The sequence below is a fragment of the Pyrgilauda ruficollis genome, unplaced genomic scaffold (genome assembly GCF_017590135.1).
Source record: "Pyrgilauda ruficollis isolate IOZ18807 unplaced genomic scaffold, ASM1759013v1 scaffold82, whole genome shotgun sequence".
In the NCBI taxonomy this organism is placed as follows: Eukaryota; Metazoa; Chordata; class Aves; order Passeriformes; family Passeridae; genus Pyrgilauda; species Pyrgilauda ruficollis.
Genome location: NW_024530155.1, coordinates 777657 through 802076, shown reverse-complemented (window position 1 = coordinate 802076; position 24420 = coordinate 777657). Strand labels below are relative to the sequence as shown.

The following is a 24420-nucleotide window of genomic DNA, read 5'->3' as shown; positions in this document are numbered from 1 at the left end:
TTCCTCTTTCTAAGCATGTGTGCCACAATCTTTTGTCTGATCTGTGACCTGTGTACATTTCAAAAAAATATGCCAGTTTCATCCTTTTTTCATGTCATTCAAAAGTGAAATATTTCTATTTTTTTTTCACATTTTTTTCCCCTAAGCAGGAATCACTGAAGTTAACTGACACAACCTATAGCTTGTCACACAAAGTAGAGGAAAAAGCATGAAGGGACCTGTGGTGAAAACGACAGGTCTGTGTGGAACACAATATAAGAGGCTGACACTGAAAACTGGATAACATTCATGTTTGCCAGTTGCAAACAGAGAAGGAGAGAGACAAGTCTAAGGATGATAACTTAAAATACACTTAAACCTTTATTTTAGCTTCTTCTAAGACCAAAGGTTAAAAGTAAGTTTGACACGTTGCTCTATTGCCTCTTCTCTCCCTCAGGCAATAAACGAACCAATGAAATATAACAATGGGTCCCTCTGAGCTGTGACACTGCATCCCATCAATTACATATCTCAGGAATATCAGATGTACACTTATGGGGAATTTAAAATCACTAACGTGTTTTAAAAAATACAGCAAACATAATATTTTAAGTGATATTAGTTATCTTATACTTTTTAAGGATTTATCAGATTATCTGTATATCATGAAGTATTTATTTTCTTTCTAAATAATGCCCGTATGAAAATGTCTAAATAAAAATATCTAGTATTCTCACAGCTGTTTTTATACTGTGTTCATAGTTTGTTTGTTTTTTTTCACTTCACTGGTTTCCTTAGTTCACAGGTCCTGCTGGAAATAAACTATTTCTTTGGACTATTTCTCTGTATATTGCTTTATAGTTTTGACTGTGACTATCTCACACTCACTTTGTATAAGAGCAAATGAATTAATAAAAAGTCACTAAAGGACCACTTGAAAGTAAAATCCATGTGATTTCTGCGCTAAGGAGATGAACTTGACTTTGATATTGATTTAATGACAATTAATACAGACAGTCATTCCTTTAAAATTTTCAATTGTATGATGCCAAGAAAATTTAGATGTATATCTCTTTGAACTATATGCACAACAATTCCTATGAATGCTAATGAAATACAGCAATGAACCACAATTCTTTCATGTTAGAGTAGTGTATAAATGCCCTGAATTAAGCTACTAAACACACATAGGAATTAAGCATTATTATTCCCGGCATACAAATAAGGGAGCAGGCACTGCAAGATTGGTTTGCAGAGTTTAATATGCAGGTTTCATTCCAGAATGGTGTTATGGCAAGTAGTGGGATTTAAACATGTGCTTAAAATTTAACATGCCCTAAACACCTTCCTGACTACGTTCTAGGTGTGTGTCGGTGACAAAGCTCTAACACAAAATTTTGGCTGCCAGCCTTGAGCTCCCAGCCATTTGTGCAATGAAGGTAAAGCACTGGCTTAGAGTCTGTGTATGGTAAGCACAGATATTGTTCAGGAGGCAGCAAAAAGCATGAAAGGATAAAGTGTGGCTTATAAAAGTAAGCACCGTAGCTTCTCCTTGGTTTTGAAAAACAGTAATTCAAACTTCATCCAAAATCATGTTCTCTCCCTCTGTTCTACATTTGTCTCCCTATTCTTCCCCTTTCCTTTTATTCTCTTTAAAAGCTGCTAACATCAGCTGCTTCTTTGTGGATTTTTCTTTTTGCTTCATTGCCTACAAATTGCTCTAAGCTCTTCATTCCCTATGAACCTGTTCAGCTGGAGGAGAACAGCTGTACAGCAGGCTGTTCCTAGTACACCTCTGGAAGACGTATAGCAAAATGATAACAAGACATACATACCTAAGTTTTTTGCCTTCTGAAGATTTGAGTGGGGATATATATTTACATATATTTAAACCTGCATGCATCTAAGCAAATATACAGTTGGGAAAGATAAATAATCATTAAAATATTAGGTACATGTCTCTGGAGAGAAAAAAGTATAAAATTCTAAGTCTCTGATTTATCTCCCCCAGGGTGTCAGAGGATGTCTAACCATGTCAGCTGGAGTGGAAAAACACTGCATGTCAGCACAAGAAGGCCTGATTGCTATAAAACAAATGTCTTTTTAGTTCCTTGCTACCTTAATCCTCTCCCCCACACAAGAGAAACGTTCACTCAACTGACTCTCATTCTTCAACTTCTTACTTAGGTTCCAAAGATAATGAGCTCCAGTATACATTGTACCCCAAAAGTTAGATCTATTTTCAGAAAAAGCACAGTTGTTTTGTTTTTCTGGGTTTATTGAAGTAATCTAAAATACTACGTTGAGAATCTTGACTGCAAGTCTCTAAATAAAGGACAGACATCTGCATAGTATGAGCAAGAATATGTGAAGAGGAATAGTTTTTAGTTTTCTTTGCAATTCTCCAAAAGGATGCTTCTACATGAAAAGAATTGACCCTGAGTTTCTGATAAAAAACTCAAAGAAGGAGATGGAAAATTTGCTACTGACTTCTAAGTGTTATGTCTAAAGAATGGGATTCCTTTTCCCCAGACACAGACCTTCTACTTCAAACACATAACATGCACAAGATAAATCACTATTTCTAACAGTGATGTTACTGCTACACTTTACGAGTCTACATGAAAATTCTGGATAAAACAAACTACATTAAAGGTGTAACACCAATGGCTGTGGTGGTGCTCTTATGTTGCTTTAAAGGAGGTGGTTTCACATTTGCCAGATATTTAAATATGTTCTTATATACTTCCTTAATGGGAGCTTTAGTTAGAACAATGGAAGCTTGAGCTAGCACAATATTGCGGTGACCTTAGAAGATTTGGCAGAAAAAGAAGAATCTTGGTTTTGGTGGGTTTTTTTAACAACTTTGTCTTGGAGAAACAAACATGAGAATAGCTACAATGAAAGATCCCAACTGACATAAAAATTTTTCAATTCTGATCCTCCAGCAATATAATAATACAGCTTTTTGAGCCCTTTTCTTCATTTTTTCTTGTTTTCATTTGCTTCTCTAGTTTTGAGGCAGTGCTCCCCCACTGGTCTCTCCAGGCTGCCAAGGATAAGGGGAAGGAAGTGGAGGTATTTACATGTAAATATACTCCCCATACTAACTGGTTGCCCTTCATGCTGACATCAAAACACCTCAAACAGGATACTTCTGAGACAAGCATGGGATCTAAGTTAGCCTGGAGGCTCTGAAGAAAGTGAAGTATTCTTTATCCTGTGACTAGAAACTAGAACATTTGGAGGTGCCAATACACCCGGCAGATCCTAGTGTGACAGACTTTACCCAGCCAAAGTGTTATTGGGTCTCTGAAGAACACCACAAAGCCCTGCTGATTCTTGTCTGGAATGTTTAATGATGTTAGGATACTTGGAGAATCATAAACACTTCAAAGAGCATTAAAAGATTTTAGTATAGCCCATCACTACTGGAAAATACAGCATTTCTAAAGTTGATGTTGTCCAGCACTCACTCATAGGAGATTACACTACAATCTGAAAATCAGACAAAAGTCCAGAGCAAACCCCTGATAAAACACAAAATAATAACTATGGGATGGCTCATTAACCTCCAAAGTTCCTAAGAGGTTGGAGATCTCTGAAATGCCTGTCCTTCTGCAGTGCCTGCAAGCTCTATATGAGATTTAATGAGTCCTCTGTATCAACACACAAAGAAAGAAACGTTCTCTCATTTAGGATTCATCTAGCTTTTTACTACTCTAAAAATACAGTTATGCCAGAGACTTAACTGCAACTTTACAGAAGAGAATTCTCTTTCAGTAAAATTAATAAGGCCATCAACTTTTTAACAGTTAAAAAATGGATGCTTTTATACAGTACAGAGAAAAACTTACAAATTAAATTTATTCTAGGATCCATTTTTATCACTATTTTCTCCAAGAAAAATAAAATCAATAAGAGGAAGGATTTTTTAATGTGATCAGCAGATCTTAACACTTCAAAGGGCTGAGGTCTACTTCACTGAATTCTAGCTCATGACAAGAAAATCTTCTTAAGATGATGATTTATGCACTGATAATTCCAGACAGCATGTTCAATATCTACTGTAATAGTAATTGTTCATACAGTTTGGTTTATTTTATTTCTTTCTCAGAATTATGTAGGAAAGTTATACTATCAAACTGAAACAAAAGAAATGCAAAAGACACTGAAAACAAAGAAAACAATCTGTTACATTAAAAAAAAATCTATTGGAAAGTAACTGCTGTGGGAATGGATGTTGGATGAATACCCTAAGAGTGCAGTTGGATGAGGACTGTAATCATTTCAGTCCTTCTCAAATACACCAAGCAAATGTTGCGGTCCTGATACTGTGGCCTAGATGGTTCCTCCTAATTTCCAGGCTCAAGCTAAACCACTAAGCTTCCTCTCTCTAAACATGGACAAAAAGAACCAAAGAACTGGTTGGGTTTATTTAATTTTCTTTGTAAAAATCTGGCTATAACAATTGTCCTAAATGTTGCATTATCAAGAACAAATTACTGCACAAAACAAAATGGGAGGTTTGTGTTGTAGTTTTTCATAGTTTTTTTTAGTTTTATCTTCAACAATTTCCTTTTTAAAAATGAAAAATTTGAAATCAGAGGTTACTTGATACATTTGTGTATACAAAATTGTTACTAATAATAATATCTAGAGCTTAAGGTTGATAAACAGGTAGAGTGAGACAGGAAAATGTAATTTTATTATGGAGGAATATTGGCTATTGAAATTAATATGTTTGAGTCAGAAAACAATGTTTACACATGTACTGTGGCACATACTGGATACTTATTCCTTTAAAATCTTAGGTTTTGTTTTGACTGCCAAGTAATTTTTGCTCAAGTTCTACTGCAAGAACTAGACTGACTCCAAAACATGCTCTCTGCACCAGGTTTCAGCATTATCTAAATTCTACCTATTTGCACAAACCTGCAATTTCATCATCAAATAAATGCAACAGAGTTTCATCAGTAATGACATACAGCCTAATAAAGACACAAGCAAGGCTTAAGAAGAATAGAGAACATGCAAAAAGTCTTCTCCTGCTACACTGCCCAAATAAACAAGGAAATCTGTGACTTTATTTAGGTAGGTTATTTTCAGTTATCACAAGGCTGATAGGACTCTTGCCTCCACTGACTTCTAAGATTATTGGAAAAATATACATTGTCTGAAAGACTGTAAAACAACTTTTTAAATATGACACCAATGGAAGGCTTAATTCAGCATGCCTTCTGAAATACAAAGTCATAAAATGAAATAGTTATTAGTTGCTTGAGGTTTTGGTTTTGATCTACTTTTTTTTTGCTTTGTTTGTCTGCAATTGTATGCTAGTCAAAAAAGTATTTTAATTAATAGAATGATGAAAGCTACAGCTTACATACTCCAGCATATGTTGTCAGCTCTTTCAAGTTTAGCTTGGGGAGACTGATTTCACCCTTGTGTTATGTGGGGCTCTGATAAGTTACTATTATCTACGCTCAGAATTACCTGTCTGATGATACTAACAAATAGTATGGATTTTAGGTGCCCAAGGCTGTAACAACATTTCATTGGTTTCACTTGCTGTGCTGCCTACAGCAAGTTATCACCTGACATACCCAACCAAGCAAGAGCAAGCAGTTCATGGGATTCAAACAACAAAATTTAAAAAAACAAATTAAAAAAGCTCTGTCTGCTGGCAATAACCTTATGCTATTCAGATATTGTTAACTTGAAGGTATTTTTCACATGTTGGACTACATTTAGAGTCACCCTAAAATCATACATTTTATCTTCCTTAGAAAATATTGTATCTACATTTTAATCTATTGAAATCTCACAAATAATTCAGATGTCTTTGCCATAATGTTTAGTTATCACAGGTTTAGCAAAATGTCTGCCCGTGCTTATGGTACACTAACAGCCTTGGTGTCACTGACAATCTGTATTACAAGCAAATTTTTTCTTCTATCTTGTCTGGTTACAAAACATATAGCAGAGTATTTTACAAAAGTATCTGATGGTCTATGTCTTTTTACTTATATATCCAACAAAAGCATTAATAAATTCATCCTGAAGAATATATATTGTAAGTTGAAAGATTCAACTTAACTATATTCTTTCACATTGTCTCCTTGCTATACATACACACAGCAAATCCAAATCTCTCCTCCAGGTCTGGAGTATTCCTTTAAGTTCCTTAATGCAGGATTAATACATTTTCACCCCTGTAAATCTCAGTCTCCTGCAGCCAGATAGCTTCTCCTCCCTGTGACTAATAGTAAATATGAGTAGTAGTAGATAGTATTTGCCAGCACATTCAACACTCTTGTCCCACCTGAAGACAAAAGTATATCCAGACCTATATTACTTGGTCATCAACATTCCCAATCTTTGGCTCATAGGTAGCCTGCAAATAGCACATAAAATGGTAAAATCTTATTTGGCTTTAGATGCATGAAAAAATTTTAAAGACTCAGTGAAAATTCCCTATTTGACCACTCTTAAGTGCTTTAAACCATCTTTAGCAATTCCCATGTGTTCTGTCCCAGGGAGAATATCTGCTAAGCATTTATCTTTTTAAATTGCACCAGGAGTAGATCTAAAGGGATTATATTAAAAAAAAAAAAAAAAAAGAAAAAAAAAAAAGGAATTTAAGCAAGTCAAAGAGAATAAGTTCAAGTTAATTCTGAAAGAGCTAAGATTGTGATGTTAATGTTTCTCTTGTTAGATTAATTTTAACATATCCATGTTAATATCATGCTTCATGATGATTTCATGTCTCACAGTAGAGCAGACAAGACTGAAAATTTCTAAATGTAATAAAGCTATTCCAGAATATAAAAGGTCCCCTTATAGTAGACTAGAGAACCAAGAACATTCACACCATCAAATCCTCTGACTGATGATGCCAAAGTGATTTCCAGTTGCTGAAGTGTTCACTTCCATTGTGTGTGAATAATGAGGGGCTGAATGTGTCACTTTGCAAACAAAACTGTCAAGTCTCTTCAGGTTGACATTCCTGGTTTAGGCTTGAATGATTTTTTCTTTCTTTTTTTTTTTTTCTTTTTTTTCCTTCAGTTTAAATAATGTGTATTTATTTATTTGTATATGAGTTTTCAGGAATACCAACAATTCATCTTTTGGCATGAACATGAATATAGGAAGGTCAATGAAAAAAAAATCCCTTCTGTGGAAATTTAAACTGACATACTGGGAGGACAAAACATAATTAAAATATCTGCATCCTGCACTAATCAAACTGAATCTATTCAAAGTGACTAAGAGGAGGACAAAGAAAAGTGTTCTGCTATCCAAAAGAGGAAAAGTTACTAACAAATGTGAAGGCCAACACATTTAATTACTTCTTTGCATTAGTTTTAATTAGAAAGGTCAACAATGAGAAGGTGACTAGTATAATTAATACCAAAAACCAAAAGAATTATTTAAATTTAAAAATACAGACAGAAAAGGTTATAGAGTACTTAAGTAAATTAGTTTTCAGAGCAGTTGTGCCCAATGAACTTCCTCCTAGGGTACTTAGAGAATTGGTAAAGCCACCTCAGAACCATGTTACCATCAGGAAAGCAATCTGGGAAGCACACATGAGGTATCAATAAAACAGAAAAAGTGAAAACATAATATTCTTCTTTCAAAAAAGTGAAAATAGAAATATTTTTTTCTGTCACCTACTAAATCCTAGAAAAGCTCTGGAACAAATAAACTACATGATTTTTATGTAGCTCTCAATATGAAAAGGATATAAGAATGGTCAAAAAAATCAGTTAGCTAAGAATTAGTCAATCATTTAAGAACAAATCTAATCAGAATTCAATGTCTCCACAAAATAGTAACAGACCTTGTGGGGAGATGAGTTGTGAGCAAGGTCATTTATGTTCACACCCTTTGCCTCATAGAAAATCCTACCACATATAAAAAAATGGAAAATTTGTCTAAGTGCTAATAATATTGTGCGGGTCCAAAACTGATGAGGCAACTGTACACAAAGTGTAATCATGATTATGCAGTTGCTTAAAGTTATCTTTTACATTTATTTCCCCTCTAAAAGCTGTGAAGAGAGTGCTTATTGCACTTAAAGACTACACATAAGTACTGGACTTGCCAGTGTGTTGGAAGGTCAGCCAGAATGCAAATTTCTGAGGGGCTTGAGCAAATCTAGATATCACAGCTGTGTAGGTAGAGCTTTCTCAGAGAAGGATCTAGAGATCCAATCTCAATCCAATCTGGAAATAAATCAAATGTGTAGTTCTGTTTCAAGAAACACACCTTGGATATGTAAAACTGAAAAATACCTGCACAATACCAAAAAAATAAATCTTTGCTCCAGTTTTTTGGGAAAACTCAAGGTGAATTATTTCTATCCTGTTTGGGGCAGTTCAAAGAGATAGAAATGAATAGGAAAAAGTTAAAAGGAAAATCATCATGAGTCTCACCAAGAAGGAAAGATTTGAGATTTAATAATATGTGATTGTTAAAGCATTAAGGAGGCTGAAGATAAAGATGATAGCAATCTTTTAATGTATAAAGGAGAATGTCTTATCTGTGATAAAGAACAAGCAAAATTCGGTTGTGACAAGTTGCTGAAAAGATTTCTAACAGTTAGAATGATTACTGCAACACTAAAACAGATTATTAAGAAAGCCTTGGAATTCCCTCAATTGGGTGTCCTTAAGAAAAAAAGAACTATCAGGAACGACCTAGGTATCCTAATCCTACTTTGGAAGGGACTGGACCAGCAACCATATTATTTTCCCCTTTTTTTTTTTTTTTTTTTTTCCCCAGTTCAAACAGAAGATAATTTTAAAAGAAAAATTCCTGTATTCTTTTACACACAGTCTACCAGAAATACTAGCTGTACTTTTAAGAACTACTATAAATCATTTCTGCAGAGTCAAGCTCTCACCTCTGTAATGCCAGAGGTAGCTATCTATATCTGAAACTATAGAACTCTAGAATTCTTTGCTACTTTCTCAACCATTAATTGATCAGACTATTTTTTTTTTTCAGACTGGACAATAAATCAGGTTCAGACAGATTCAAATTTCACTGAAAGATTGCAAGAGTTATTTGAATATGGTATTTTAAAGCTCATGCATACAGTTTGAATACAAAACTCAAAAATGAGTATAGGAAATTCAGCTATGAAAGTAGAAATGTCTGCAAAAACTGATGTTATAAAAATACTTGCACACAGAATGATGTGATAATGAGCCATACATTGGAAAAAAAATTATAGCAGAAAACATGAATAGAAAACATACTTAAACTCAAAAGGACACCTGTGCCAGTGTTAAAAATGATTTATTACATGAATTGCAGGTCAGAGCAGACAATACTTGCCTACAAGATTAAAGCAAGAAAGGGTCTCTTTCCACTCAAAATTGGACTATTACAAGCATTTCTAAATCAGTGTCTCATCTAGTGCAGTACAATTAACTCAAATTAGCATACTATAAACAGCACTATTAAGAAATTTAAAGGCTTTGACTAAATGAAGAAAAATTCAGCTACAGTCATCACACAAATCTTAATTAAGGCTGCTTTCTCTGGCATAGAAAAAGAAAACAAAAACACAACTCTTGGACAAGTTGCTGCTATTCTCAGGCGAGTCAATCACAAAACATGCCATAGCTTTGCTGGCAACTCTAGGTCAACAGTTATGTCAATGAGGTCAACTACAAAATAACCTTTTGTGCATGCGCAGCCTACCCTTTCTGGTTTCACGTTCTCGTCGTTAGTCCAGTATTACAATATCTGCATAAGTAATGGATACTCATTTGTGCAGGCATATAAATGCGTGGTAGAGCACATCATTTCAGAACACTAACTGCAAACCACAAAATTTACGTTATTTTTTTTACTTTTCCAACTGAGTTTGGTATTTTTTATTACAGGTTACCAACAAATTTTTAATTTAATGCGTAGTATCTATTTTCAGACTATTTCAACCTTTTTGCAAGTAGACAATAGTATTTTATTGATAAACTCCATAATTTTTATTACAATGTCCTCCTTGATAAGAAAGGCTTGAAAAAAGTCAATTTCTGTCCTGTAATTTTCTATCTTCTCATTTTACATATTTGAAACATTCAGAGGGGAGTACCATGCAAATCTTACATTAACGAAAAATTATTGTAAGGAAAGAAATACTGTATAATAGCATAGCCATATCTAAAACATGGCTTGACTATTCATCATTCCACGATTAGATATTCTGAAAAATATATAACCATAAATCTGATGAATGTGGAGACTTGTGACATAGGTAGGAACATACACTGGATTCCAGATTTCTCATTGTCCCCAGATGCCTATTCTATACACTGAGCCATAATGAGGGAGCCATAATGAGGAAGCCATGTGCCATCAGGGATGGAAAAATGCTGGGGCATTTCCTGAATGGGACAAAATGGGGTTTTTTTAGCCCAGGTAAAGGAAAGTTTCATGCCACATTAAGGATTTCTTTCATTCAGGATTGAGAAACCTGCAGTCGCAAAGGATTTAATGGCATCCCTAATATTTAGAGTTGCATCAAATCACCAACTATAAAACATAAGGGCTGCACACCACAAATTATTTCTGCGTGGCTAGTTGCAAACTCTTTCACTGGGTCTTTTGTTAAGAACATTTTCTTAATGGCTGTAAGAGTTAAAACTTCCCTGGAAAGCTTTTATTTCTGAGAACAAAACAACTGAAGAAATAATGTGACTGTATAGCTCTATTATCCTATGCAGATGAACTGGTCATTTACTGTCTACATCAGAGAAGATATGAAGATATGCTCTAAAACACTCAGTTTTTAATATTCTGCCACAAAACAGTGAATAGTTCTTATTGTGTCCTTGACCAAAATCATACAAGAAAATTCGGAGCAATCTCTTTCCCTTATTTCTATATATCTACAATTTCATTATATTTATCATTATAAATTACCATGCTCTAAGACTGTGACAGGAAGATCATATTCAACGGGTAGCAAATCCTATCAGAGAAAATACCTGATATTTAAGACACACTGATATTCAGCTCTGCTGTACAGCCAAGCCTATGAAATTCAACATATTTTGTTCTGCTCTGATCTACATCAATACAATGTTATACTGAGTTCCTCCTAGTCAAATACCTGATAAATGGATCAGTTACAAGAAGCAATTGACTATAAAGCAAGCCTCTGAACACATTTTCATTTCATTTGTCACTGCAATAAATGAATAAATCTTTCAAATCACTACTCTGATGCCTTCCCAAAAATCCTCACCATGAAACCTGAACTGCAGTATTCTGAGCCATAGGTTGTCTCTTTGACAAAACCCAAGCATGTTAATTGCCTTGATTTGTCTTTCATCATCAGTAATTACTTTTTCTCCATATGGTCACAGGTTAAGTGCCTTCTATTTGCATGTAAAAAAAAAGCAGCATTTTTTGTGTGGGCTTGGCAACGTCATGACAACTTTTGTCAAAATTTTCCTTTGTCACCATTACATATAAAAATAGTAGAACAGGCAGTATTAAAAAAAAAAATAATGTTTCTCAGGTTTTTAAAGGATTCTTGGGATTCTCACTTCTCTGTGCCCTGCTTAGAGTAACAGGTGGTGATCATTCAGTAAATTAGGTCCATGCAAGACCAATTCAGTCTCTTGCCTGTGGAGCTGGTAGGTGCAAAGGCAAGACCAAAAAAGAGTAGGAATATTAAGCCATTTCATAATAAAACAGTGCCCCCTACTCCTCCAGTTTCAGCCGGTGTTTATGGTGCTTTAAGCTTGTCCTGCTGCAAAGATCAATTTACCTGTTTCTTGCTTCCCTCGATGTTACAAAAAATGAAGCCAAAATAGTGAGAACAAGAAAATTTGGGAAAAAATCCTGGTGTATGCAATAACCAATGCAAAGCCATTTTATGCTTGCTGTAGTGTTTTATAAACAAGGGATGAAATCTGCCACTTTTGGATCTGTCATTGGAAAAGAAAAATAAAAGTATGCTACAAGTCTTACAACACCATTTTCTGAACAGTTAAAACTCTGGTCACCATCATTTCAGCTAATTCGTAGAGCAAATAAATTTCACCCAAATCATTTACTGCCAGTCTGGAATACAGACAGGCTGTCCCAAAGGTTAATTTAATTTTCCCCAATTTAACTCACTTTCTAAAACCCACACAAATTTCAACAAGGATTTCTGGAAACAAATCACTAAAGCATCAAAGAGCTTTGTAAACAGGCCCAGCACTTAGATAGAAAGAGCATTCAGGAATAAGCCAATGGCTTGCTATTAAAATAGAGTTAAACTAATAAACTTGGAACAATGTTCATACCAGCTTTTCTTTAAAATAAAAACAAAGATATTGGAGAGCTCTTTTTTTTATAATTTTGAATTCAAAATTTAAATATAAACACTTTAGATAGATTTAGCTAAAGAGGGCAGATAGTAATTTAAAGCAACTAGAACGTGTGTCATGATAAGCAAAAAGGGATTAAACACAGTGAAATATTGAAGAATAAATTTAATCTTTACTTTATCAGTTTCAGGAGTAAAAATAATGTGCTAAGGTTATGTACTTCAGCAATTATGCCATAATTAAACAACACCCATTTCGTACTCACCCTGTATCCCAGTTTACAGATCACCACATTAGCAGGTATTATACCAACTTTCCCTTGAGTTAACTTGAGCACATTTTTCACCCTGCAATACAGATACAGCCTCTCACTATTATCTTCTATTAGCAGCTTTGCTCTCTCCCATCCAAGTGTGTAGCTCTGTCAAAAACACTCACACACTAAGGGAACCTCTTAAGCTTTGGAAATAATGAAAGGATCAGACTGCTACTCTGGTGTTTTGAGACCCTCAGAGCAAATTCCTTGACTGAAAAGACAAGCAGAACATACTCTGAGCACTGCAACAGAGAATTAAAAAGACAAAAAAAAAATCTATTTTTCAGTCTTCATCTTATAAAACTACATTATTCAATTACAACTATCAGAAAAAGAGAAATTACTTAAAATGAGACATCTACTAGCATTTACCAGAACTCTTGTAAATCATCATAGGCTTCTCCATAACAAAGGGTAAAACTGGAGCTATCATATTCTGAACTTCGTGCTAATGGTTTTCATCTTTTCTACTGTAGGGCTAAAATGAATATTTTATGGAGAATCAGTGCAGGAAATTCTTTGGGGAAAGTAGTCTAAGATTCTTAGAAATCAATGTTTTCTTATGCATATTTATTTTTCCTCACAATGCTCTCAAAAATAGCAGAGTTTTTTGTTTTAAATCAAACCTTCACTTCTTCCCCTAAATAAAAGGCCAAAGCAAGAGCAGATTGTGAAGCCATTATATTCATGAAGAGAAAAAGAGAGGTTAATTCAAAATTCTATGGTCTGTTGAACCCAATATCCACACGTTCCCCAAAGCAACAACAAACGCACCACGGAAACTCAATCAAGGCATCAAACCCACTCCAGCAAATGTGTTGTGCCAAGCCATTATTAATGTTGCCTCTCAGGGAAATTCCGTATCAGCATGAACTTGCTGAAAATATTTTTCACAAATTCGCATTATACTATTTCCTTGACATTAAATGCCAAAGACGGCAAATTAGGAGAGGCCTGGGAGACAGAAGACATTCAAGGATGTGTCCTGCTCACAGAACTGAACTGATGAACAAATTGCACAAGTACACTCAGAAAGGGTTTAATTCACTGACGTAAGCTTTTAGCAAATTTGACAGGTTGTAGATAAGAAAGTTGGCCTTGTGAAGAGAGCATCTATGGACTCATTCTCCTGTATTCCTCCCCATGCCAATCACAGGAACAGGAGTGAAATATAGCTGAACCAACATAGCTGAATCAAGCCATTCAGCACAAGCGTATGGAGCTTAATTGTGTTCCCTCACATCTTTTCCTACTGCCAAATAAAAACACCATTGTTCTTCCTGAAGAATTCCCTTTCATGTCTCAAGGATCTCGGCCAACTTAGTTGTGAGAGTCACACTGCATGCCTAAGTGGAAGTGAGGGGATCTCACGTCTTCAAATTCATCCTCTCACCCTCTTTATGGCAATACAATTTGAATGCAGTAAGCATTGCTGAACACACTGAGAAAGTTCATTCAGCAGGTGCTTACACACAAAAAAAAAAATCCTCTAAACGCATCATGTTACAATTTGTATGCAAGCTACATGCATGATATCTAAAAATGCATGCTAACTGCAGCCTCACAATTTGAGAACACTCATCTTAGGTGATAATGCAAACATCCATTTTCATAGATGAACAGCTGCAGTAGGTGGGAGAAGGAAGAAGGGAAATACTTTTCATTATGTGACCTAATTAAAACTGTACATAATAAAGGAAATTGATGGCAGAAGTGTACAGATATTAAACACATTTTTTAAAAATTCAAAACCATGTTGGGATGTGAGTATTCATTAGCAGGCTCTTTGAGTTGAGAGTACATATGAAGAAATTTCACAAGAATTTTCTGTAATACCATGATTTCTGAATCATTCTGAAATTCCATATTATTATTTTTTTTAGAAAATATGCCACTTGATAAAACATCAACAATGATAAATCACATGTGATGCTTTTCTAAGTCATTATAAGCTATCACTGATAAATCAATTAAAGGCAGTTTAATCTGTCTAATAAACATTATTTAGTTATCAAACTCAAATTTTGTATAGGTTGTTACTTTTTTTCATTTTAAGGCCACTTATTAAAATAAAACAGGACATTTAAAACCATTTTCACTGAGGTGAAGGGAAAACAGGACTTTGCTGAAATATTAAATAGCATGTGGAAGTATTAAAAACACAATACGAATAATTCATTCAGTAGAAGAACAAATGGAATTCTGTATTCATTTCTTTAAATGCCTGCACTGAAAAATCAGCTCTTGGCATGTGTCACACAGCTGGGACAAAACAAGTCTGTAATTTCATTTGGTGCTCCAGTTGGAATTGATTTCCTAACACCTCCTGCAATAACGACAAACTGTTGTTTTTGCAGAAGTCTGGGCAACTAACCCTACAGAAATCCTCTAAAAACACACTGGTTGGGAATGGAGGAAACTGTGAAATGCACAGGCCAACAGTTTTATTTGGTAATAAATTCTATCTTTTGGCATAATTGCCATATGGCATATTATTTTTTATGTTTAGCACTTTTTCATTAGAAATTAGTGTTTTTCTTCTGTTTCAAAAAATCCCTTTATTAGAGCAAACATATTTTCTTGCTTTCCTTTAAATCCCAAAAACCTATCAAAGGTAACCACATATTCACAATATCCGATTAGGCTGCTCTATATTTTGTTACAAATCCTGAAGAAGAAAGCAATATTCAGATGAAGATGGACCAGAATCAGAACAGTAAATTAAATCAAGCACATTTAAATATGAGATTTATAGCACATTTGCTTCTTCAATCTACAGCTCATTTATTCTAAATACCTCCTCCTAATGAGTAATTTTCTGGATGTCACTACAATTTTCGAGAGTCAGCATTCAAGTGTAGTACAAGCAACATATTTATATCAGTTTATTTGGTCAGAAAAGAGCAATATAACCTGGCATATATCAAGAAATTGTTAATTTGTCTCTATTCTGGGACAAAAACATTGCAAACGTAATATAGAAGTGTCAAGCAGCACATAAAGTACCCTTTTTGATCACATAAATGAGATTCTTAAAATAATGAATAAATATGGATCTAAAGTCATTCTTCCAAGGAGGGTAGTAGGATTCTAGCTGCTAAATAAATATAAGTGTTGGATTCAGACTGTGAGAAGCATGGACCCAGATCCAGGCTAATCTGCATGCATCAGGCAGCCTGAGTCCACAAAGAGAAAAATCCTGTCCCTCAGTTCTAACTCCCTCCATCCACCCAAGATACTTAACAGCCTTTATCAAATTATTTCCATGTGGTCCAAAAAGGCAGAACAAAGACAGGATAATGAGACAGTTTAGAGTTTCTGACCCTCCCCTTCTGCAGCCCAAAACCAGAAAGAGTATCTTAGGCTCAATACTGTTAATTTTGTTACTACTTTCCTCATGGTGTATTATGACTGCACCATTTATGTAGGCTCCTAGGTTTTCCCCACACTGGAGAAAAAGGATAATTAAAATTCTTTTAATTAGAAAACTATCCTGTTAGTGCTAAGATGGAAAAAATCTTACAGACTGATGAATTGAAGAAAAGTATCATATTCACTACAATGCGCAGTATATTAACAGTAAGGAAACTCTATCTTTAAAAGAAAGCATGAAAATAGGTTAAATAGTAACTACCCTAATTTCTCAATTCAGTGGGAGCTTTGGTAGGTGCTAAACTTGCAGTAAAAATGAGTTATGAAAATATCTGTCATAAAGGCCATTTTTAATATATGAATAATTCAAATAAGTTCCTATTTTTTTCCTCAAAAAATATTACATTCTGTACCTTGCACAATTAATGCAGTTGAAATAGTCAGACTTTTAAAGCAACCACTTATTCTATACAATAACATTTCATTGGAATTTTTATTGTTTGTTTTCATGGATCCCAACAGACAATACATCCTGTGCAAGGAAAAAATCTAATTCATTTTAGCAACCATGCACAGTCAAAAGAGAGATGGAATTGGCATGTTGCATGTTGTGAATGAAAATTGAGAATATATGTAATAAGCATCTCTAAACCTTAATGAGTTATTGAGCTGTGTGTCTCCTAGTGTGTCAGTGATTTTTTAATTTATTTTCTAGTTTCAACACAACTTTTCTGTAGGAAAAGAAAGCTCGAATGAAATGAAAGTGAAAATATACAATGAAGCAAAATTAATAAAACCCAAATACTATTGAAACTAAAGCTGTATTTGCCCCAGGGTGAATGCATGGTAAGAATCAAACCAGGAGTGACTATGGCACTGAAGCTGCAGTTAGAATCATCCCTGGGACTTCACAGTTTCTCTCCAGAGGCACATAAGCATACAGAGGCAGGAATGATAGCTGCTGCTTAAAATACTGAACATTTTTAAACATGAAAGGCAAATAATTTTATTTCCCCTGAAGAATAAATGAAGGAATTCAAACAAAATACATATCTTGTTCTTGTAGGGTTTTTTTTTTTTTTTCTCAGCAACAACAACTTCAGCAAAATCATACTAACTTAGAATTTGATGGAAAACATCTAAATAATAAATAGAAGCCAGAAGAAAGGTTGTATACATGGGATGGAAATGCATGCACTATCACACAGATTAGAAAAAAAATAACTCTGGATGATTGGAAGCAAAAGCTGTGGACTCAATACTCCATACAAACGAAGGGCAGGGATAGTGAAATCACAATGAGGTTCCCTGTTCCAAAACAAGCAGTGAGAGACTGAAATGGTTAATGGCTTAAACATTGTTAAGATAGTTGCAAACTGTGCAAAGATGCAACTGCTCTTCTGCAACCACGAAAACATTTCCCCAAATATGCCTACTAACTGGAATGTGGACTGCCATAGGAATTTAGAGATAAGTTAAATGTGGTAGGAATTTAGAGATAAGTTAAATGTGGTGCTATTGTCCAATTATCCCAGATCTAAGATGTTAATAAGGCTTGGGAAAGAATATATCCACAAGTGGGAGAGACAGCAATGTCGGTGGCTCAAACAATCGGGGACAAGCGGTGGATGTGCAAAGTAACCTCCCAGGCGCAGAGGGTGACCACAGCGGACACCTCAGGCTACAGCTGGTGTTGAACCAGTTAAGAAAGGAGGCAGATCCTGCAAGGCAAAGTTCTGTTTCTTTGACCTTACTGAAGTGACTCATCTGTGATAACCCCGCTTCGGAGAAGTACCTGGACATTCACAGGTGTCCAACCCTGCTGACAGGCCAAGATGGGCCATAACTGACTCAACTCTGCTGACGTAACATTGCAACTGCAACATTTTAGAAAGTGTCAAAAACTCCTGAAATGTCCCACCATCCAGCATTACATCACCCAGTGTAGTACTCCCAGCCCAAGGGGAGGTTCTGGGGCATTCTCCCCAGGACTATGCATAATATAAATCCAACGGACTTTGTGTTTTGGGGACTTTCCTCCCACACCCCACCCCTGATGAATCCTGTCTGCAACCACCACTTTGACCATGAGACTTCAAACTTGCAATAATCAAGTCTAGCCAGGAGATCCACAGGTGGTGATAACTAATCTTATCCTTTCTTCCTTTCTTTCTTTTCCTTACACATTTTCTTAAGTGTTACTTTCATGCTTTTACATTGCTATGTTACTATAGGTAAAAATAACCAAAACCATCGCAACCAAATTGTTCTAAAATAAACCCTCTATACATATATTTATGAGCACCAATCCTTCAGTGTTGTTTCATGCTACCCCATCCCAAAGGGATGTATCAACAAGAACACAGGTTACCCTCTTCGTTAGGGGTGGGTCATAACACAGGCTTACCATGTAACTTCTGCTGAATGGCATTGGGCAAGTAAAGTCTTTTGTGGGCCTTTCAGTCCTCTTACTGCAAGTCACTCTACCCATAAGAAAAATTGGTTTGTTTACAAGTTCATGTCCTCCAGATCTGCAGTGACAGCAATATCACAAAACAGCTCTGCTTAATCAACTTTGCCGCCCAAAAACTTTTCTTAACACCTAACCTAAAAACCCTGTATTTTTTCTATTTAAAATTAGTATTTTTTGCTTATCTAAATTGGCTTAATCACACTCTCAAATGACGTTAGACATAGTGCAGCTGAGCTGCATCAACAGATCATGTCTAATTACATTTCAATTAACACCACCTAAGAGTACTCTTGAAGTCTGCTGTTAAAGTTTGAAGGTTGTGTAGTGACCGTGAAGCTTCTCTCACTCAGTCATACACCTGATGCAGGCATGAAATCAATTTCCTTGCCTTCTCAGGACTGAGCACCTCCTCTAGTCCATCCAAATCCATGAAAAAGTCTTGCTAGATCAGTTTCCATAGTAAGCACTCTTGTACCACGTCTAACAAATCTGGCTTCACACACAAAGGTGAAGCAGGTGATGCTGCTTCATCTAACAGGCTGGGATGCAGATTCTGAACCAGGCTGAACTCATCTTTCTTCATGGGAAGGAAAATTATGTTTCCCACTCACACAAGGATATATTCATGCATAAGTTATATGACTTACAGTGAAGTAAAGTGGGATAAAAACTAATAAAAGCTTAACCTAATACTAACATTTCACTACTCTGTCATTGCTGCATTCAAAAGAGAGAGGCAATGAGAAGTGCTTGCAAAAGTAGGCTAATGATCTAGACTCATCACCTCAGATGACAGCCACTGGTCAAAGAACACTCACATATAATCAGGTAGATTCAGTACACCAAAAATTTAAAAAACGAACCAATCATTTTATTAACTCCCAACGTGATTAGGATGAATTTGTTGTCATTATCCCAGAAATGCACACCACATTGCCATTGCTTGTGCAGTCCTGTAGCTACAGCACTACCCTGCAAGCCTCAGTAGAGATGTGCTGGCAAAGTACCTGGAAAGACAGCCTAATTACACCAGGTCTGGAATGATCTCCCAACAAGAAGGGCTCAAACACAAGCAGCACACAGAGAGCTGTAAAGAGAAAAATAGTACTGGGTACAGACACAGATGTTTTCTAACATCTTTATTCATCCTGAAAAAAGCTAAAGCTCACGTGAAGTTGCACAATTCTGAAGAGTTAGGTAAAAAACTCTGACTAATAAGTGAAAATGCAAATTCATGTTCACGCTCAGATATTATTATAAAAATCTAATCCTTCCCTTCATTTTTTCTCTACTTAGTATTCACTACATATTTACCCATGCTAGCTAAATGTGGTCCTTTCCACTCCAGCCTAACTTAACTTATTTACACCTGTATCACAAGTATCTGGCAAATTCAACTTTTTGAAGTATGATAATTTGCTTCTACAAGAAACTTCTCTTAGCAATGAAGTTACACACCTTCACTGGACTCCAGAGTGTTCCTATCAGCTTATGTACCTTAAATTTCTTCAGTAACTGTATAAAAATACAGCTACCCAGGTTAGGAGATAAATTTCAATAGGCAATAGATATTAAAGCATAAATTAGACTGCAAAATTAGAATATTGCTCCTGAACACTTTCAGAAAGATAGCTAAAAAGACTTTCCACAGCCATTTATTGTGATAATACACAGATCTCAGCAGTTTGACAAAGGCCCACAGCATGATATCTCCAGTCATGTCCGCTTTCTGTCTTTTTCCTCATAGCTGTCCCATTTTCCACCGGGAAATATTTTTTTTTTCTTATTTCTCTGCTACATTTCTAGACAGGTGAATGAATAATTAAGTTTGCAGCACATGGTGGTTCAGTGTGTTTTAGAAAGAGCAATTCTTGAGCTCTTTAGCACTGCAGTGGCTGTAACGGTGCTGCTGAAAGAATTCTCTCATTATATTACACATATTATACTGCACATGTTAAAAACACATGTACACATACATAGACACTCTTTGCACTGATGCAATGTGCTATATAAAAATAAACAAATACAAATTAAAAAAAACCAAAAAAAACTTACTGGTAATGTTATTTTCCAAAACTTTTGAAGAGGTATCAGTGTATTAAGAAACACATGTAACTGCTCATGGAAATTAAATAATCATAAAAAATACTTAATAGCAAGGGCATCTGGATATTTATGATTACATGTCATCTGCTTTTCTTTAAAAAAGTTGTGATTCCAAGCTACATGATGACCTAACATCCACACGTATCTGGAACATTTTCATAGCTCAGTTCTCCTTTTCTGGTGTGGCTAATCTCTTGGTACCATTAAGACATAAAATACAACATCTGCTTGCAATGTGTATTAGGAGGTGGAACTTCCTGTCAAAGCACTAATTTTTGGACAAATTTGAACTCACTGGCTTTGCCAAAGTTCTCAAAGCTTCTGCAAATATTGAGATCCAAAAACTTTAGGCAATAAAAATTAGAGAATATAGAGAGAAGGGAAATGGAAATAAATTTACTCTCTGCCTTTGTTCCAGCTCCCCCCTTATGCTGACTCACACACCATCTACCATTCTCGGGTGCCATATCTTGGTGTCCCAGGTGTATGTGGCAAGGCTTTGATCCTGGAGGGCTGCATGGCGGTGTCTGTGAGGGGCAATCCTGGCAGTGGTCTCCAGCCAACCCACTGCAGGGCATGGCTGAGTCCCACAGCCAAGGAGTGGCATATCAGGGTAAACAAGTTTCAGAAAGGGCACAGGCAATAAGAAGTGAATGGGGAAAAAAAAAATGTGAGAAACATCCCTGCAGACACTAAGGTGAAGAGAATGGGCTCCAGGTGCTGAATCATAGACATCTCTGCAGCTTGTGGAGGAGCCCATGACAAGGAAGTTTATCCTGAAGGACTCTAGCCCATGGATGTCCCCACACTGCAGCAGGGGAAAATCTGAAGAGGAAGGAGCAGCAGAAAAGAGCTCTTGTGTACTGACCCGTACCCCCATTCCCCATCCTCCATCTCTTGGTGAAGGGGAAATTGGTGAGGGGAAATTGATTGTTTTAGTTTTTCTTCATTTTTCAACACCCAACTCCATGCTAATATAAATAAATTACATAAATAATTTATTCATATAAATTAATAAATCATATTTTTTCCCAGTCAAGCCTATTTTTCCAGTGATGGTAACTGATAGCTGATCTCCCTTAACCTCCCTCTCTCTATCTTAACCCATGAAATTTTTCATCTAATTTTCTGTCTGCCCTGCTAAGGAAGAGGAGTAAAAGAGCTGCTGGGTGGGCATCTGGCCAAGATCAACCCACCACACTTCATACACTGATGATTTTCACACACTCAAGTTCCCACTTCTGAAGACATGGGGAGAAGTCTCAGTTTCAATGGAGCTCAACGGTTGTACTTCAAGGGCAGATTTAATCCCATGAGAGTCAATAAACTAGATGACCTTCTGTCTCCTTTTTGTCAGGGCATGTTCTTACAGAAACTCTCAAGTGCTTGTAGAAGATGGAGGTCTATACAAGTACCTCTTAAAAAATAAAACCTGGCTGCAAAAAGAACAATTAGTCCCAATTACCCAGCAGTTCAAAGACTGATGTAACGTAAAAAAATACAGTTCAATTGTTTTTCAAGAGTATTCCAACTCCTACTGCCAAGCAAAATGCCACAGCCACCAGAATATGAGCTATCATGGGGTATTTTTCATTTGTGCTATTGAAACCATACATGACGATGCATGACTCTGCCTCATTCCTTCTATTATCTTGATTAAATAGCTCTCTCCTCGTGGCAGTAAATTATGGGTTCCACCCCAGACACAGAACTCTCCCTGTGCACTACGTGGATGGTTCCAGATCTAGCCAAGGTTCAGCCTCGGACACACATTCAAGAGTTTGGCAAGGCAACTCTCCGGATACAGCCACTGCTTCCTTTTCCACATCTCAGCATGACTGCCTCCTCCACAACTTACATTAGAAAAATAAGCACTGTTGTGAATTTAATTATGTCTTTGCCTTTCACTGACAACAGATTATGCTTGTTAAAGAGTTTTTTGTTTGCTATTGTTTTACATCCAGTTTCCAGCACTAGCTGGTTTTATATATTTCTTTCCTTCAGCCAAGCAAAAACAGCTATAGTAACAGCTTGAAAAAAATGCTTCTTATTCATTTTCCTCCACTGCCTGGGAACCAGATTTATGAAACACAATGAAACAGATATGAACTATTTTATATAAAAGAATTTTTCCCTTCTTCACCACTGGCCCTGCATTTTCTGTTACCATTGGAAGGGGAGTAAGTCTGTTTATGTGAGCCAGGGCACTCCTGAAAACAAGATTATAAACCTCAAGTGGCTACAGCAAGGAAATATTTATTTTGTTGAAAATAAATGGAGAAACTCTTGGATTATAACTGGAATAATATGTTATAAATCAGTTTATTGAATAGCACAGCCTTGGAATAATCACTGTCCTGGGACATAGCTTTCTACTTCCACAAAGCCAGATACAGTCTGTGTTGGTAATAATAAACATTAAAAACCAGAATTGCTTTTCCTTTCTTCTTGCTGGCCCTTTTTAAATGACTTCGGGCCTAACCCTTAGGAATTACAAAAGCCAGACAAACTAAAAGCTTAAACCAATCAGAATTTCCTTTATGCCCTTTCCTAAAATGGTGCTTTCTCTGCTATCATTAACGTATTATCTTCCATTAGTGGAGCTTATGCTTTTCATGCTGTGAGAACCTAAACTCCAGACAGTAATGTTAAGATACTACATCTGCAGGAATAGGACTGTCCTGTGCTTGTAAGTAGTGTAAAGAAAAAGTAAACACCAAATCTCATTTTCTGAGAAAGGTGAGAGAGTTTTGAGAATTAAAAAATGAAAATAAAAAAAAAAAATAAAAAAGGACATATCTGACTGTCAAAACAGGGGCAGTTAGATACCATGAATTTTTCACCATGCCACACAAGTCAATCAAAGATAACACAATGCAAGAATATCTGACTGACACTTCAAGCTGTATTCATAAGCAACCTGCTTCATTCTAAGTCAATGAAGAGACAGGACTTACAAGCCCGCACTGGAAAGTTATTGAAATGTGACTGACATCTCAAAGGAAAAGTGTCAACAGGATAGCATGACCCTGTGCTGAAACACTGCAAGGTTAATCAAAGTTATGGCAGTTGGGAGCTAGAAAGGCTCTACCTTAGATTGAATTCTTATAGTCAAAGCAGTGATGGGGCCACTGTCTCATTTTCACTTCCTCTCCTACTGACATTTGCACACCAAGTTTGTAGCATTTGTCTACTTTTCTTTTGGTTTCATTTTAGAGAGACACTGGTGGATGTTGCCTGAGAGAAGGCTTTATACATCTGAGCAATTATTGGTTTGCCCTTTCTCCCTCTGGGACTGAATCTGCTGTTAACACATGATCTAAGATAGTAAATACACCATTGGGAGATTAAAATACAGTGCTTCAAATTGCAGAGTTACTGCTCAAAAGGGAGAAGATAAAGTCTGAGTTCAAGTATCAGCAGAATTCATCTAAGCTTCCATGGAGCAATAAAGGGAGTAGGTAAATGTCTGTTTCTTAAAATTCTCACCTCCCTACATCTGGAGATTTTCCCAACAATCCATTATTTACCAATATGACATCACGAAATGTATTGCACGGATCTATCTTCTTCTCTTACTGCCTCACCCCACCCACCACCTAATTTTGTAGGTTTATAAAGACAATTTATTTTTTCACATTATTTTGCTTAAATGTGTCAGTAGCTATCATTTTAATTCAGTACTATCATGTTAAAATGTAGACCAGAACTATCCACTCAGCACACTCTGAAAAGTAACAAAGCTAGGAATAAAGATAAACTAAGGAAGACAGGATACCACCAATGCAATAGTTATGTTCATATGCTCAAGATTACAAAATGCAATCCTTAAG

At 35.9% G+C, this 24420-nt stretch overlaps 1 protein-coding gene across 8 annotated transcripts in view; it reads right to left on the bottom strand.

Moving 5' to 3' along the window:
• Positions 1-24420, bottom strand: part of PCDH9 (protocadherin 9) — a 669079-nt gene that overhangs the window by 554114 nt on the left and 90545 nt on the right. Inside the window, exon 3 of one of the 8 annotated variants that reach the window (XM_041487651.1) lies at positions 10958-10969. The exons of the other annotated variants lie outside the window; for them this stretch is intronic. Within the exon in view, the coding sequence (XP_041343585.1) occupies positions 10958-10969 (12 nt within the window). The remainder of the gene's footprint in view (positions 1-10957; positions 10970-24420) is intronic. 8 annotated transcript variants of the gene reach the window in all.